Source organism: Dromaius novaehollandiae, chromosome W (genome assembly GCF_036370855.1).
Source record: "Dromaius novaehollandiae isolate bDroNov1 chromosome W, bDroNov1.hap1, whole genome shotgun sequence".
Taxonomy (NCBI): Eukaryota; Metazoa; Chordata; class Aves; order Casuariiformes; family Dromaiidae; genus Dromaius; species Dromaius novaehollandiae.
Genome location: NC_088130.1, coordinates 31,129,599 through 31,147,282, shown reverse-complemented (window position 1 = coordinate 31,147,282; position 17,684 = coordinate 31,129,599). Strand labels below are relative to the sequence as shown.

The 17,684-nt window shown below is 39.5% G+C and overlaps 1 protein-coding gene across 2 annotated transcripts in view; it reads right to left on the bottom strand.

Moving 5' to 3' along the window:
- Positions 1 to 3,066: 3,066 nt before the first annotated feature.
- The window catches only part of LOC112995248 (ephrin-A5), a 211,996-nt gene continuing 197,378 nt past the window's right edge, over positions 3,067 to 17,684 (bottom strand). Inside the window, exons 3-5 of one of the 2 annotated variants that reach the window (XM_064500839.1) lie at positions 12,715 to 12,780; positions 12,240 to 12,320; positions 3,067 to 7,226 (exon numbers count right to left, since the gene is read on the bottom strand). In XM_064500839.1, coding sequence (XP_064356909.1) covers positions 7,105 to 7,226; positions 12,240 to 12,320; positions 12,715 to 12,780 — 269 coding nt within the window. In that variant the 3' untranslated portion in view covers positions 3,067 to 7,104. The remainder of the gene's footprint in view (positions 7,227 to 12,239; positions 12,321 to 12,714; positions 12,781 to 17,684) is intronic. The other variant, XM_064500840.1, reaches the window with a different exon arrangement.

The following is a 17,684-nucleotide window of genomic DNA, read 5'->3' as shown; positions in this document are numbered from 1 at the left end:
CTACTGATGGGCAGCTTACCCCCACAGCAATTTCCCTTGCTCAGAGTCTGCGCTCTGCTTCTTGCTGCTACTATGGCGATACCTGGGACTGAATGAGCTCTCTCCTTCTCCCTCCCCCCTTCTCCATGCCCACTGCAGCAAGCCGAAGGGTTAGCGTACATGCAGTGCTATGTGACGCACAACACGCCAAGTTTCCACTGAAGCATTCACACCAAGCCAAGGGCCTGATTCCTCTGACCCTCCTCAGGCAAGGACTGTCCCTGAAGGACCACAGCTAGCAGTTTGCAGTATGTAGCACTCCATTTATTCCCAATACCTGACTATAAAAGAAACAGCACTTCAGTGTCACCTCAGGGTTGCCATTTTAGAAAGAGCTTTGCTTTTGTTGCATTCAATTTCTAGATTTTTTCTTGCTTTGTTTTGCCATAGGTAAAGCAACAGAAAAGAGATGAAAACCAAAAAATTTCTCCTCACCTTCTGCTTCCGACTAGGTGGCCAGTGATTAGTTGAACTGTTAGTTAAGATAGTTCAAGTTACAGTCCATGAGAACAAAAGGCACTACTGGTTCTCAGCAGTACAATAACAGAGGGATGCTTATATCTACAGTATCCTATTGATTTACTTGACCTTTCCTTTTACAAATACCATCCAGACAAAAACTTCAGTTTTTCCAACAGCAGTTTTATCTGTGGATAACAAAGCACGTTTAAATGTTAACATGAGCACAGGAAAATATAAACTACTAAGTGGGAAAGTGTGTTCCAGAAAGTAGCACTTAGATAGAGCATGCTTTGAACATGGTAACTGAAAGATAACTGCGTAAGAAGAATGCACTTAGGACTGTATATGCAGAAAGAAAAAGACAGTTTCCTTCCTTTACTTCAGAACTGATTCACAAGGTGGATAGGAAGGGCTCTGGAAGCCAGATCTTGAACACCATGTACATTTTCATACAGTTCTAGACAAAACAGAAAATGCTTCCTCTTTTCGCCCGAGGTAGACGTCTAGCTTGTCTCCTTCCAGTTTCTTGTATTTATACTCATCCTTGCATAACCAAATAACACAAGCACTTGCCTGAAAAACCATCACGGGAAAAAAAAGTATTTTGAGATGTGCTAATGACTGCTGGAGTTATCCTGTATTCTGAATTAAACAGGATTGACAGTATCAGTGAGCTAGCAGTTTTTCCGGGGAGGGGGGTGAAGCAAAAACCCTCCTTAGATCTTTTACATTTCTGTGATATCACTTGTACTTTGATTTTTCTTTAAAGGACTGTTTAGCATCTAAGAAATACTTTGTTTTACAGGCTCCTATCTGGTCTAGAATAAAATTTGAGCCACCAATTTAAATCAATAGTACCCCACCTTGCCTTCATTCATAGCGGCAAATCAAAATGATCCCCAAAACACTCAGTCGTGAATATCTGCCTAATATGAGAGCAGTCTGTACTGCAGCTTTTACAATGAAGACCGAGTCTTGATCTGGGCTGTAAGGCACACACTTATAATACAAAGTTAAAGAGAGATCATGTTTTAAACTGAACTTCCAAAAAAGGGCAAATGCTAATGAAAATAAGACAACACAGAAGGAGGCACTTTTCAGTCCTTTGCCATAAAGCCAGCATTAAATCCCGGTTGGTTGCCGTATCTCTAACCTATATAAATTGAAGTTTTGTTTTGAATTAATAAAAACACGTCAGCACATAACTGTATCATAGCGGTGTGATGCATGCCTGGCCATTCCTAGGAATGCCCTCAGAGGTACTCTGCGAGCAGCATTACTCTGCAGAAGGAAAGATGAGGGAGCACAAAGGCCCATTGTGCACACTAACGCAGAAAAATGAAATCAAATACCATTCTCAGGAAAAGCAGAGTGTCTTCTGAGCAAAGGCTATTAAGTGTGTCAAACTGCAGGATATTTTCTGGACACGGCTATTATGTTAAGACATACCGAACATGTGTCACTTATAATCCTGCCCCGCTTGTAAGATCACAGCTCCAGAGGAAGAGGTCCGGTGCATCAGTTCTTTCTATCAAATACTCACACACAGTTCTCCCCTCACCAAGCTGTCACTCCTCATTTGTAAAGGAGGTTACAGTAAGTTATAATTAGTACTTGCTGCCCTGTCAACTAATTAAATGTAATAAAAAGCTTTCAGTAAGTTTAATGCTAACATGGTGTAATTACAGCTGCATTTTGAATACATGGTGCATGTATTACAGGTGTCAGTATGTGTCCCCCACCTCCTATGACCTAATTTCTCAGGTTAAACCACTGCACCTATCATATGATCAGTGAAAGTGCACTGGCAAAGATAACCATTTCCGACCTAAATACAAGTCAAGGCCAAACCAGTCTTCTGCTTTTTTAGAGACACTACAGCAACTGCTGGGGGCAGGGGTGAAGGCACGGAGGAGGAGAAAGAGAGAGCCAGTTAGTTGCTTCCACTCTCACCTTCCCTTCAGGAGGCACCATTGCTCAAATTCTCCTATCCATGAGGCTCCCACCGCTCTCGCCCCTTCTTTTCCTTTTCTTAAATAAAAACATGATTAAGATTTTTAAGCCACTTCTAACCCCATGTCTTTGTCAGTCAGGGGGGCATCCTGGGTAGAGGGGCACCATGTGCAACTGCCCTGTTTGCATAGCTCTAGGACTGGTTCTGCTCCTCAAGAAGCAAGAGTTAAACCATATAAACACTGGTTACCCAGCAGAGGAAGGAAGACTGCTCTGGAGGCCCAGAGCAGGGCAAAAGCAATGACAGAAACCATACAACGCTCTAGCACTTGGCCAACACTGTTTCTCAGTCGCCTTTGGAAAGGCTATGAATACGTTAAAAAAAAAAAAAAAAAAGTGAAGAAGCAGAGCAGCCAGACTTTAGGACATCAGCCAGGATATTGGTAGTTACAGCCCTAGGTAGTCAGTCATTGTACCCAAATGCCTTCTTCACACAGTATAACCTTTCCCACTCACTGCTTTCCATTGCCCACAGATATGTAAGGTAGGTACAGATAGACCCTAAAATAAAGGCATAATTCAGTGAACAAAAATGTAGCTTAAGAGAACCAATTAAAATGATGAAAATCTTTAATTTTATTTAAGTATAATTGTACGGACACGTGTATATACAAATACAGATCTTATGGGGCGGGGGGGTTGTTTTTTTTTAACATTTTAAGTTCATATAATGTAAGCATTTCAAAAACAGCACTCAATGAATAAGTGCAAAGAAACTGCAAAGCAGGGCAGTACAAGCACAGGACCACACTGAGCTGGACTTTCATACCCAGATGCACACACAATGAGTGGCTTCAATGGGGTGTCAAGAGTAAGCATGGAAAGCGGATTTCGCAGACTCATGGGTAACCTCCAACATGCCAGCATCTATTAAACTGTACAGACAATGGCAGCAAGCCTATTGTAGGGAGATTTGTCTCACATCCGAGAAGCTCGGGGGCGAATGCATGGGAAAAACTCGGTGATGCCAGACCAGAAACAGATCTGCTCATTCACAGCTCCAAATTAAAAAAAGGGGGGGGGGGGGAGGAGGAGGAGGAGGAAGGGCAGGGAGAGGGGAGAGAAGTGTGGAGGGTTGTTAACGCTCTTTTCTAAGTTTCTGAAAGCGACTGAACCATTGCTCTCACAAGGCAATGGATAAAGTTCAGTTTTAAGGGCTAGGGGTGGGAATCAACAGGTACAAATACAACCCCTTTCCTTCCACAATTATACTAGAAAAGAAATAATCTACATTTGATCCCTCCCAAAGTTGTCTCTAGTTGTTTTGGAATCAAGTACGTACACATATCACACATGACACTGGCAAGATCCTTTCTGTAAAAACTATTCATGGAAACAAAACCAGAAGGAAAATAGGGAAAGAGAACTTTTAAAAAGAAAAAAAGAGAGAAACAAAAGAATAGAAGAGTTGTTAGGTCCCCAAAGCCTTTTTAGAAAAAAACATGATAAAAAAGAACAAAAAACTAACACAGAAACCACAGGGCTCCAACATCAGACCTTTAAACACTGAGGACAAAACATTGATCATCAAAAGTCATGTTCCAGGTCTTGACATTGTGAAGTCTTGCAATAGATGAACGATTTTCACAGATGAGTCCTGTATGCTGCGGTGTCATGGCCACTTGTCACTCAGTTCTCAGCCATGATCACACTTGATGCTTCAAAGCTCTGTCTTGTAATCAATGCGTGATTTTAATATCCTGAAAGTCTATTGTTCTCACTTACAAAAGACATAAGAATCAAATTAATACTTTATTATCAAACACTATATACAACAGAGGTTGCTAATAATACAGAATTTAAAGAACATAGCTTTAAGTTTTAATCATCTTTCCTTTGCCATCCAAGAAAGTACAGTACAAAACAATATTCTAAACTAACACGAAATGTTACCTTGTCTATTAAAGGATACACAGTATCCACTAAACTGACTGATCCATATTTCCCAGCTTCACGTTGCAATGCCCTTGGCAACCAGGAGTGCAGGTCATAGGGGTGAACTACCTAGACTGAGAGCGCGCGACTCCCTCAGATGGGGTAGATAAAGCGGAGGGGAGCAGAAATCTGCTTACAGTTCGCACCAACATCCTTCAAAGCATCCAGAGATTTGCAGCTCAACACAAAACCCATCAGCACTTATTTACTTGGTACGAGTGGGATTGCCTGATGCCATCAAGTATCAAACTGATGTCTAGTAAGCTTGTCACTCCGTAATGCAGGGATCTGCCTATTGGCTGCACCACTCTTGCTATCGCTTATCTAATTAGCATGGCTATATGATGAAGTGAAGGGCTGAACTTCACGAGGAGTGACACTAGCGGAGAAAACTTGCTGCGGATAAACATACATCTCAAAGTCCAACATTTAGAGACAAAGGATGAAAAAATAAGGTCACCATTTCTAAATGAAATTGGTACTGTCAGTATGACTGTCTACAATTGTTATGAATCATTTTAATATGGTCACGTATCATGCAGTACCATCTGTACTCTGGTCAGTAATCCATTCAGCAAGGTGCATTTTGATCCTCCAGCTCACCTCTTCCAAACCTCTTTAATTCCTACCTGAAAGTAGTAGGAGTAGCGCATGCACCAAGTGCACACACATTATTGAGAGCAGAGTACCAACTAGGCTGTAACGAGACAATGACATCCGTCAGTGTTTAGCCAGGCTCTCCTTATTGCATGTGCTGGGTACTCGAGGAAATTTCCTGGATTCCTGCTGTAAGTGCAGGCTCTGCATTAATTGACATACTGTACGGTATCAGGCAAGTCCAGATACTTTAACATGCATACAACCTCCCTTTACATCTTAACATCTTAACCCCTTTCCTCCTTTCTTGAATAATAGGCTGCTTACAACTTCAGGAAAGCTTTTCTTCATTTAAAAACAAAAAATCACAAAATGCTGTCCATTTATGGTATCGCTCAATTTTGTTATACCAGACATTTTCTTCAGAATTAATATAGAAAATCCTTGTTTTGTTTGTGTTCTGTATTTTGTTTTGCATTTAACATAACTATCACAGTTTCTGCTAGAAAAGCTTTGTTTCAATGTTGGTCTGATATTTCCCTGATTATGCTTTGCAGTTCAAATTTCATGGCAGCCTTGCCAAAAAAAAAAAAAAAAACCCCAAGGCTTGCATTTCCTGGCAGGTGACTTTTTCAAGTTCTACCTTAGCCAAGGTTCAGATTCCTTAAACAGGGTCCCTCTCAATTCCATCAAACAAGACAGTTCCATATCCTAATTGCATCAAGGGCTACCACTTCTCTCACAAGTTTAAATAGGACAAGCATATATACTCACTCTCAGCATAAAGTATATCTAAATAATGTATTTTCTATTCTAGTGGATTTTTAAAAAAATATTTTGTTAAGTCTTTGGGAGCCCATCTAGTTTATCTCCTGCTGATAAACACGTTTCCTCTACTCTTCAAATTGTGCTGGAAGGGGAAAAAAGATATAAAATCAACACTTGAATTCATATTCCACACTTCTTTTCTTTCCCCCACCAAACAATGCTACTAGGCTGTCCTGGCTTCTTCTACTTGGGTTTTATTCCCATGATTGAGGAACTTGCAGGGAGACAAATCAAGAGCACACTGAAGATCCTGTGTCCCAAACAGGTTTCCTCTGGCCGCTGATGTCCTCCTCTCTTAGCATGTATTAACACCCAGAGCAGCATCCAAGGCTAAACAGCTACTAAGTCAGCGCTGGGGAAGGTCACTTTATTCTCAAAAATGCCTCTTTGCATTTCAAGAAAAAAAAAATTGTAGCACCATGGTGATCTGTTTTGAAATAAAATAATCTGGTATGCACTATCCACTTAAACAGAAATAACAGAGGCACTCATACCCCCAGTGAAGTTTCCTAAATCTGACCTTGCCTGCTGTGTGCTAACATTCCTAAATATTAACTTCTTCCTCTCACCAAAGACAGCACTTCTACTGCTAAGCACAAATTTTACTGTCAAAGATGTTTCAAGACAGTCCTGTAAGAAACATTGTCTTTTCCTTTTAGAAGCCCATTCATTTAGAAACTCCTAGAGGAAATGGTGTTATATTATATCTATTGTTAATATCTCCCCTCCAGTCCTGACATGGTGACACGATGCCTTGCACGATCATCTTACAGTGCTGAATGAGAAGGCATAAATATTGTATGGGAGAGTAAATCTCTCCCAGGCTTTCATTGAATTTCCTTATCCTTCACTGACTGCATCTGCCACTATTCTTGTCCACATACAGATGACACAGTGAGCTAACAGCGGTGACTTCTTAAAGGAGAATGCAGAGGAAAATAAGAATCACTAGTGTCACTATTATAATTTGGCATTTTCATTTGGAGTCCTTTTATTTGTTTGGAGGGGTTAAGAAAGTCACAGGGTAGGGATGGGTGCTGAAACTAGTTATTCCCCTCAAATTCTTGCTCAGAGTTCAAGCTGAAAGGGGAAAAAAGGGAAAAGAAAAAATAACAATTTGACATCTGCAAAACCAATATAAAGTCCCTTTCTTGGGATGAGCAGTTAGGTGGATCTTTGATGTTCCAAGACCCTGATATTTTCTGCGACAGGTTGCTGGAGCATACTGTGCTATAATATCAAAAGCATTGCCAGGAGGAACAATAGAGTTGCCAAAAGCCGACTGGGTATCCTCGGTGTCTGTGCTGCGTTCTCACCACGGGATGGCTCGGCTGACTCATGTACGGTATCATCTGTTCAAACAGAAAGCATACATTCCAATGAGATTTTGCATCCTTAATAAACTCTCACTGAGCTGACAACTGTAAGTAGATTTCAGTGCCTTTATGAAATAGGGCAATGAACCTTGTGCTGTCATTGACTTTCACAACCGTGTAATATCTCATTATGTAACCAACTTGGGGCCAAGTCCTGCATTTCTTACTGGCAAAACTCCCACTGAAGACCAGAGGAGCAGAAACTAAGTCCGATTTCAACAGACTGAGGAATGAAGGATTCCTCCTCTTATAAAATACTGTAGCTCTAGCTTTGGATGGCTCATTAGACAACAAAGTCAATAGCTAGACAGCTAAATAAAAATACCTGGTTTTCAAAAGGGCTTGAAGAGGAGTTGCACGTGCTCAGAATTAATTTCCAAGTTAATCCCCTTACTGAGTTGCAGATTTTGCCTCCTAAATTTGAAATGATAGTCTGTAAGCCTATGCATACAGTCCGCTCCCACACATAAAATTTCCACTGAAGTATACTGCATTTTGGGATACCCAGGGGATATGATACTAGTCTCTCTTTCTTGAAACTTAATTTTAAAGGCTAACACATAACAACCTCTGATTTTACAGAATACATACACAATCTGATAAAAACCACCCTTATAGGTAACAGCTTACTTTTTATGTTACACAAAAACAAATTTACATATATGCTGCTAAAACTAATGAAAAAAGAACCAGCTTTGTTGGAAAAACATGCTTATATGTTAGTGGCAGAAGAGAATACAGTAGAAAATATCCCACTAAATTTCTGATATGGAATAAAGCTCTGTTTAGTTTTCCAAATTAAAAAAAAAAAACAGCATTAGAGCCATAGTTTATTTCATAAAAAATATAGATAAGTCAAATGTAACTCCAGTGTTGTTAAAGGTGCAGTATTTTTCTTTAAAAATCACCCAGTTTGCCTATTTTAACTGTTATTTGTCTGAAGCCTGCCATAGAAAGTCAGCTCTGGGTTTGAATTTTCTTCATACTAAGTGAATGAAATCAGCTGTACCTTTTTCGGGAGTGTGAAGTGGCCTCAAAATGTATTCCCAAGTTATTTTCAAGTACCTCGAAAATTAGTTTTCAGGAAAACTAACATTATCTCACTACTTAGTGTACTAAGCTTCTCCATTTTATGAGAGGTGTCTACACACCCATGATACATCTGCCTCGTAGTTCCCATCTCAACAAATTACATTACCAGGATTACACCGGATGAGAGCTGTGCAATTCCAGTTAAAGGCACCAAGAGAAGCAGGAGTCACAGGACTAAGAACACCATGCAGCCTTGAAATGCAACCTTTTAAGGTACTTAGCCTTAGTTAGAAACAAGCCCCCCCTTAACGCCTATGACACCTAGCAGGTAGAGCACTCAGGATAATTTAGGCTAATTGGCTCTTCAGCATCAGTCTGGTATCACTGGAAAGTGCACAGTAAACTGGCTTAGCAATCTACCCCATGCTTGGCAGCATTAATTGATGCTACAATTGTATCAGACTTATCAACCATGTCTTCAGCATTGTTCAAGGCAGACGTATGAAGAGCAGGCAATGAGCAGTTGCAAGTATATTTACATTCTTAAGAAAGGGACAAAAGCATTCACCAGATGAAAGTCTCACTAAAATCAGTGGGAAAGACTGACTGGAACTCCTTCAGTTACAGTTCCTTACAACTGCATGGCAGGGAAAATCTCCCCGAGACTTAGGCCCTGAATAAGGCCATAGTATCTTTCCTCCAGAACGATTCCAAAGGGCCCTAAAACTTGCAGTAAATGCTAAATATTTAAAATTGTGCTAGTTCCAGTGGTTGTCAGAAGCAAAAGCTGCATCATATTTCACTTGCTAGTTGCACACTTGTACTGTGGTGACACTACAATCAGAACACAGTATTTCGCTGGAGCAGCTTCCCAATTAAATCACAGTCTAGGAAGTTCCAGCAGAAAAAAATCACTATCTTAACTCTCAGTCCTACCTTCTTCCATATAGTAAGGTGTGCTCAGACTGGAAACATTTACTCACTACTAATGAACCAAAACTAAAAGGGGGAATGATGAGAGTTATCTTCCACCTCTTGCATCACCAGTGGAATTGCAAAGAAGTACGAATCGTTGGCCTCTCTCTAATTTGCAACATCCAATGTCAACAGCTCTGTCCCAATTACATGCATGAGTCAGCACTGAGCCATAGTGGGTCAGAAATGGTATGGAGCAGTGATAAACTCTGCTCCTCTTTGAATTCTGGCTACTGCTAAAAAAAATGGAACCGAAAAAACCCTCTAAATTAAGAAGACTACTTCTTAAATAAAAAATATGGAGATCTTCTACGATGCCATTTTTATAAAGTCATTCTTCACAGCAGAATTCATTTTCATGTAACTTTAAGGGATTCTTTTCAAGGAATCACCTGGGCTTTCTGTCAAGGCAGTCCCAAGGTCTCTTTGCACTTGTATATTAGAGCACACTTTTCATGTGTGGTTCTCAAAATCGCTTTACAAAGATGATTTTCCTGCAGGTGCACAGTTTATAACACTGCACAATCTTAAATACTTAGGGGGAAGGTTTTAGCTTATTTTAACACTGAAGGCAAGTGATGAAGAGGACAAAATTCACTAGTAAAATCTGGAAGGTCACTGCTAAAGACAGGGAATGCTAGCAGTAATTAGAAAAAATTACTTTGACAGCCATGAATTTTCCAGATCACATAGCTTTACATCATATGCTTCAAGTATAATTTTTCCAGATATGCACAGCTACAATTTTTATTTTAGGCACTTTTTATTAAGGAGGAAGAGAAGGGGAGGACAGGAAAATGGCTGATAACTTTGATGACTTCTGAAATAAGAGTGATTTCTACAGATCAGCTTCCTGCAATTCCCTGAACAAAAACAGTGAAATTACAAAGGTTCAAAAATCACGCAAACGGTGGTTTTAGAAGAACAGTTATAGCGAGCGATCTGCAGAACGCGACCCTCCTGCCTCCCAAATCTTCTGCCTACTGTGAGGGAAGGTAGTGGCAGGCGAGGTGAGAGCGCACGCACAGAAGATGCATGCCAGAGACAGGTAAATTAGTACACAGCACAGATCACATGCAACAAGAGTCACTGAGGCAGCTAGAAGTCTAACAGCCTAATAACAGGAAAATGTGATAGCAATTGGCAGGTCTGGGAACGACCGATTATCTAACAGTGACTGGTTCAAATAATAACGCAAATACGCACTCATCTCCAGAATAGGAACTTTATGCTGTCTTATTATGGGTATTACTTCCCCTGCTAACACACACGTTACTTCATCTCAGTTTGCAAAACGTTCTTTGTATGATTTGAGTTCCCTCTTTTGCTTGATGCTTTCCAATGACATGTTTTTGTGACAGTGCTAGCTAGGTATTACCACTCAACTGGGAAGTGATCAGCAGTGTTGAAAAAAACACTCAGTAAGTTCCCTAAAATCATGTGTTTATTACTCAGATGCACATCTCTCTTGCAAGGCAATAAACAGGAGGGATACAGATTATTTAGCCCATATTCATCACATCACAAAATGTAAAAGAGCACACTGAGTTTCTAGATTCGTAGGTTACCCAGAGATAGGGAATGACTGTCTCAAATTCCTGCTCTAGAAGGATACTACTACTAATAAAAGCACAAATGTATCCTACTATAAATATGTTTTTGCTTACATCTAGATTTGCTTAGAGAACATCCTCTATTCTCAAAACCAAAATATTTAGGAGTTTTAAAAATCCGTCTCAAGAAAAATAATGAAATCTACCGTATATTCACAGGTAAATCACTCAAACTGGGTAACTTGTTAAAGTCTTATTTATATTCCTGCTTAAATAATGATTTTTATTTACAGCATCAGCAAGTATAATCCAGGGTGACAAAGAGCAAGAAGAAGTATTATGTTGCTTTATACCAAAGGGAAAGCCCCCCTTAGAATAACCTAAAAAAGAGAAAGATCTTGGTAATCTGTTCTTCAGGGTATGTACTAACTGGTACATATGTGTAATATTTTCTGGTATAATTTGTTTATTTAACTGCATACTTTAATTTTTTAAGCTTGAATACAAACACTGTGTGAGCAGTGTGTAGGTACATATAAAACAAACATGTAAATATTATTGCAAATACTTTTCCTACATACCCACTTAATTTTCATGTCATGAGCCATACCATTGAAGTTGGTGGGATTACTCACACCCCTGGAATTAAACCTGCTCCTGTCTGCGACGGATCTGAGTCACACACACATATACATGCACTCCCCACACAGAAACACAGCTTTGCGGTGGAAGTTAACCTAACCTCGCCCAGGGCTGATGAGGCTTTTCTCTTTTATGGGCGGAGAGGGGGGAGAGAGGGGGGAGAGATCCTAAAACATTAGCCTAAGTTTGCTCCAATAAAATCTGGATGAGAATTTACATATAGAAGTGTGCGTGCCTGTGGGTGCATGTGTGTAAGTAAAATATAATACTTTGCCTAACTGAACCTACATAAAAAGTGTGTATTTTTGAAGGACTAATGTTCTTACTTAAACACCAACTCTACCAGTTGCATGCCTGTGCCATGCACTAAGGTCAAACAAGCGGCAGCTCTGTTGCTTGGGAGAGCCTTTTGAAACCACGTGAGGAACAGCACACACGCTGACTGGCGGCCTGAAGACTTGGGGCCCTGTTAGTAAACAGAGTGCTCTGCCAACATGCTGGGTGTTCGGCATGGAAGGGCCAGCGACTTCAGGAGACTGGTGGACACTTCACCACACCGCATTTTGTTAAACCACATCACCCAAAAAACAAACAAAGCAACATTTCTCCTCCCCTGCATTAAACAAGGATACAGGAAATATACCGTAAGTGATATTAGCACTGCTAGAAATAAGCAAAAGCAGAGCAATTATACCATGCAAAGCATGCAGAGAGAAGAGGAAAAAAAGTACTGAAGCACCAGAGGGATAGACGCATTTGTTAAAAGAGATTCTCTAAGCATACTAACCTGCTGGTTCTAATGAATTTTCTACTTTGTCGTTAACATCGAAAACACGATCATGAACACCTATAGTTTTCATACAGCTGTCTATAACAAAAATAGAGATAACAGCCAAATATGTTAGTGAGACACCCTTAAACTCCCCACTTTCCTTTTTTCTCTCTATCTTTTTTCTCTCTATTTATTATATAAAAATAAGTATATTTATATTTTAAAGTCTGCGGCACTTGTCCAAATGCCAGTAGTCTTCCATTTGTACAACAGTTCAAGAAACAACAAGTTAGCAATTGCCATGTAATTAAAACAAAGCTTTATGAAGAATGATAAGAAAATATGATGAAAATCATAACACAAATGTTGCTGTACAGAACAGATACACAGGATTTAACACTTAAAAAAAAGTTTCATTGCTGTTTACCAGACCACACAGTAAAGCATGCGCTACAAAGCCACCCTCAAAAGCTTAATCTAAAGAACTTACTTGCCGGTCGCACAAAGACCTTAAGCTTTAGACAGGATCTCCTTCCATTATCTGGGATCGCAGAAGCTGTAAATGGGGAAGAAAGAAAGAGAAGAGGAAGAGGAAGAGGAAGAGAGAGAAAATGCGTATTAGCCTTTGTCTGATAAGAAAATATCCTTTATTTCCCTTCATCTGAAGGGATAAACACATTGCAGCCTCTGCGTGTACAGATTTCAACTGCACAAAGTAGCTTGATCACGCAAAAGCAGGGAAAGAACTTCACATCTGATCTTGTTCTAATCCCTTTCTTGATTATTTTACGTGAGACAAGTGAAGCATGTGATATTCGCAAAAGTTTCATTATCTCCATTCACCTTTCCACACCTTTTTCTCAAGAGGTTTTTTAATATGGTTTCTGCTGTAATGCATGTGTTTACTCTGAAAAATTACACTTTAGAATAATTAGGATTACTTACAGAAAAGCTAGTCTTGAAATGCTAGGCCATAGGTTTTAGAAACCCAAAAAGGGATGGAAAAAAACAGAAAAAATGACAGTGACTGCTAAAAATTTAAATATGTATCAATTTCCAAGAAAGCAGAAATATGTACAGTTAAAACCTACAGAAAAAGTCAGCACCCATATTCCATAATTCCATCTATCTGCCTTTGTTGCAAAAACACTTATCTTGTTTCAGTAAAAATGTGATTCCCTATGTTATATTACTAACAGGCTCTCCTTCTGTCTGCCCGCCCCCGGCATTTGCCATTCAACGTATTTCATTACAAGAGTACTTACTGTCCAAGCAGCAAATGAAGAAGGGGAAACGACATGTCTAGCACTGCACAAAAGATAACACACAGACCACTATGGTCAGCATCTACTTATTTCCCCAGGACCGAGCGCTCCTGTGAATACTTCCTTACTTTTAGCAACTGTTCTTGCCTCAAAATGCGCAATTACAGTGAAATACTCCTGCCTGTCACCACAGACTGGATTTTCTGCCAACCTGAAGTCACCTTGGCAACTTCCACCAATGTTTGCGATTTTTAAATTGCACGTTGGCCTGAAGTTAAACATGCATGCTGGCAACTGAGGTACTTGATTCAGGCATACAAATTTTCCCTTGTGAAAGATCATCTGTGTATACATTTTTTTTTGCCCTTGCAAAAAATCTCAGAGGCTATAGCTGAAAATATTGCCTGAAGCACTGCAAAGTCATTTTATTTCATTGCACGGTCTCCTCCATCATTCAAAAAGCTACATACTAAGGCAGAGCGAGAGATGCTTTTTCTTGAAAATGACAGCAACTGGAAGCTGTCTGGATTTACAAAAACATGACTGGGCTGGCAAGAAGTTTGTTTTGTTTATCATCTGTTTTTATTAATTCTGTCCCTGTTTGCGACAATTCACAAAAATGATTTATGTATAGACATATGAACTCTCACTCTGCATGCTAAGCTCACACTTGAAGGACTCCTCAACTCACTCGAAATGAATTCCCTTCATTCTTGGATGATGCATTTCCACGGCAAGCATCAGCTTTTTCCTAGGAAGGACTAGCAATTTCCGTGTATACGCAAAAAAAAAGGAACAATGTCAGAGTCGAATAGAGCTAATGCTGTGGTTCTGCACCTGTTGGGAAGTACTTGAAAGATTGTTTCCTTCTTTTGATTAAAAGACAAAAAAGAGTGCAGAAATGATGCTCCCCCCTTCACAATGACAAGCAGTTAAGAAGTGCTAACAGCTGGCTTTGCTGTAGGCTCTTACTAAATCAAAGTCAGAAAAACTCCCTCTACTGACATTTACAGTAACTGGTGTGTTATTTAGGGCACAATATTTGCACTCCATGGCTATATCCAGGAAATTGTGTCCTTTCTGTGGCCCTGACTGAATATATGCAACCGGCTAACTGCCTAACTCAGACTAAACAGGCAGTTGTGGATTGCTCAGAAGATCAGAACTGTACACTTACTACATTATTAATGCAAAGGTGGAAATAACATCTCCAACACTAGCCAAAATAGAGACCATATTGTAATTTCGTCACTAAAAGACTTTTTCCTGCTCAGAAATTATTTTAGAAGTGCATCAAGATACACATTTATTCAAAGGCAAGATTTAGCTTTGATGATTACATGCTGCTATTTACACCCATAAAATAAGCATATTTGGGCTCACTGCTATTTATTAGAACACTTTGTTACTCAACACCAGTTCCATGACAGCTAGGATTGAGTATTATTTTATTTGGAAAAACAGAAAATGAATGCTGTATACATATAAAGTTTATATGTATATACAAACAACAGCTTGTAATTCACTTTGTTCTTTGGGAGAAAAATATTAAAATCTGCTCCCTGTTTAAAGCTCCTTTTCCTACCAGCCTTTATGGGACTTTGCATATTATATGTTGTATCGTGACCTGAAGACAATCTGACAGGTACCTTTGATTCCTCATCCTAGGAATTGACACAGTTTTAGTGATAAGCATGAAAAAGTGCTTTTTTCCTTTCCAAGGAAATTACGGACAGTCATGCTTGCAGTAAAATTAGGAGGATTCATCTTTCACCTCAGTTTTACTCCTTCAGGAAGGAATAATAATAATAATAATAATAATAATAAAAGTAAAGTGAGTTACTGTTCTGCTTTCACATCTGGTCAACCACCAAGAAGAAGGTGATGAAGGGAAACACTGAAACCTCTCTGGCCTTCCTGAGAAATTAAGAAATTGTTTGCCAAGCTGGATGACTGCAATCAATTTTTGTATCTTCCCTTCTTCTCCTCCCTACCTCCCCCTTTTCCTTTTCATCTTAAAACAAAAACACTGACTAGATGTAGCGCTCACTTTAAGTCCAGATGTATCACCCGAAGGGCACAGTCAGGATGGCTTATATCATCTGTCCTCCTCACACACACGTTGCAGCAAGTTTGTCAGTACTGTTCTGCTGTCTTCCCTCTCCTCTTTACTCTGCAATGTTTGCGCCATCATTCTGCGAAAACCCTGACTTTTGGATTAAGATGTCCAGGATAAGGCAGCAACAACTGGAAAATTTTTTTCTCCCCTCTTTCATTGACAGACCCAAGATCTTTCTTCTCTGAATGCTCAGCACTAGGAATATCAGACTTACTTTTGACTAGGAAAAGCCAACATTGTTCATTAAATCTGGTTTTTTGCATAAGCCAATACCTCGAAGCTTGAACTCAAGCTGAAGGTTGAAATCCTGTTCTCCTATAGGAAAGCAGCCTTAATGACAACCTTTTGTTACAGAGCACAGAACTCTGTATCAGGGCGACCTCTAAGAGGGAGTTTTGAGTAACAACTACACAGAAACACTAAGTGACCAAAAACAACACAGAGGAAAGGGTAAGCTGCTCATACTACTGGCAATAAATGCTTTATGTGTTTTTTCTGGAGGGAGAGTAATGCATCAGCTGGGACCCATCAAAAGCAGAGGTTCGCATAAAAAATTCTGAGATCAGTTTGGTTTTTGGAACCAAAAACCTCCTATCAAATTGATAGTGTCTGGAAAAATTCAAATCTTGACTTCCACACTTGAAAGTAGGAAAGAGCAAAGTGGTAACAGAAAGATCAGTGGTTCTGAGCTCTTTTACTTTGCAAGACAGGCGGGTTTTCAATGCAGCAGCATCTGACAAACTCCCTGAGACCCTGTTCCATGCTTGTAAGACAGCACCGCTTCTGAACTCTGGAAAGGAGAAAGAGACGGTTTCCATGAGCTTGTGATCTGTTAAAGTTCCTTCCCAACTAAACTGTTGCTGTTGTTGCTGTATTCCACTGAAATTAGCTCTACTATAAGAAAAGATGTCCTTCCTAGGCAGTACAAAGAGAAACTTCATTCTCCTGTCTGCACAAAACCGAGTTAGCCTCTAAGGCTTTGATATACAGCTTTTCTATTTGCTCCTTTTAAAGGTGATATTAGCTATAAAATAGAAGCCAGTTCTGAGAGCAGGAAGCCTCTGATGCTAATAGAACCTGTCCCAAGCAACATTTTCCTTTTCAAAAGGCAAAATTCCCAGGGAAAAAAAGGGTGATGGAAACCTTGTTGCACAACAAAAAGAATCCTTTGATAAAAGATCCCTTATAAGGAACAAAAGAGGTTATACCCTCTTTTTTCCATGAATGATAAGAGAACAGGAAAGAATCAGTCAGCAAGATTCACAATGAAAAACAGAAGGGGAACTTTACAATGTTGCCAATTCCTATGATTTTATTACAGTTCTGATGATATTTCCACCGCCCCCCTGCCCCACCATCGGCAACCTCATGAGAATCTCCTGGGTCCGTCTGTTTTAAAGAGCATGTTTTAGGCTTCCCAGTTATATAAAGACTTGGGGCTAGAAGAAAACACACATTAAATCCCTCTGAAATCACAAGATATAAGAAAGCATTATAAAAATAATTGTTTCAGTTCCTTTTTTTTTTTTAATAGAAAATTCTATGATTCAGGAGAAATCCAAGTCATGATTTCTGTATTCTTGAGGTGAAAACTCTGTCTTCATCCAGCTGAACTAGAAAAAAGCACATGCAAAAAACTACTTCTGCTCACAGGACTAGATCCAAGTTGGATCCAAAAATGGCACATAAAGACAAATTAGATGACAAAATTTCTCTTCTCTGAACTACTTCTGCCTACCATTTTTATACCCTGTAAGGAAAGGAAGGAGAGTAAAGAAAATTATTCTCTCCTCATCTGGAGCCAAACCATAAATGTTTCAGTATTTGCGAGCTATATTGAAATAGGGAAATAAAAGTCTTGCTCCCTCCATTCCACTCTCAAGAAGTTCTCTGCTAGAAAACACACTGGATATTATTAATATATTAGATGTAACAGTTTCAGCCCTATATCAGACAGGGTAAGGCTTAGCAGAGTTTTTCAATAACTACTAGGGAGCCATAGATAGAAAACAAAATGTAACGTACACAGAAACAGTTTTTCCCTCCCAGCAGATATGCAGTTGAACTATTACATTC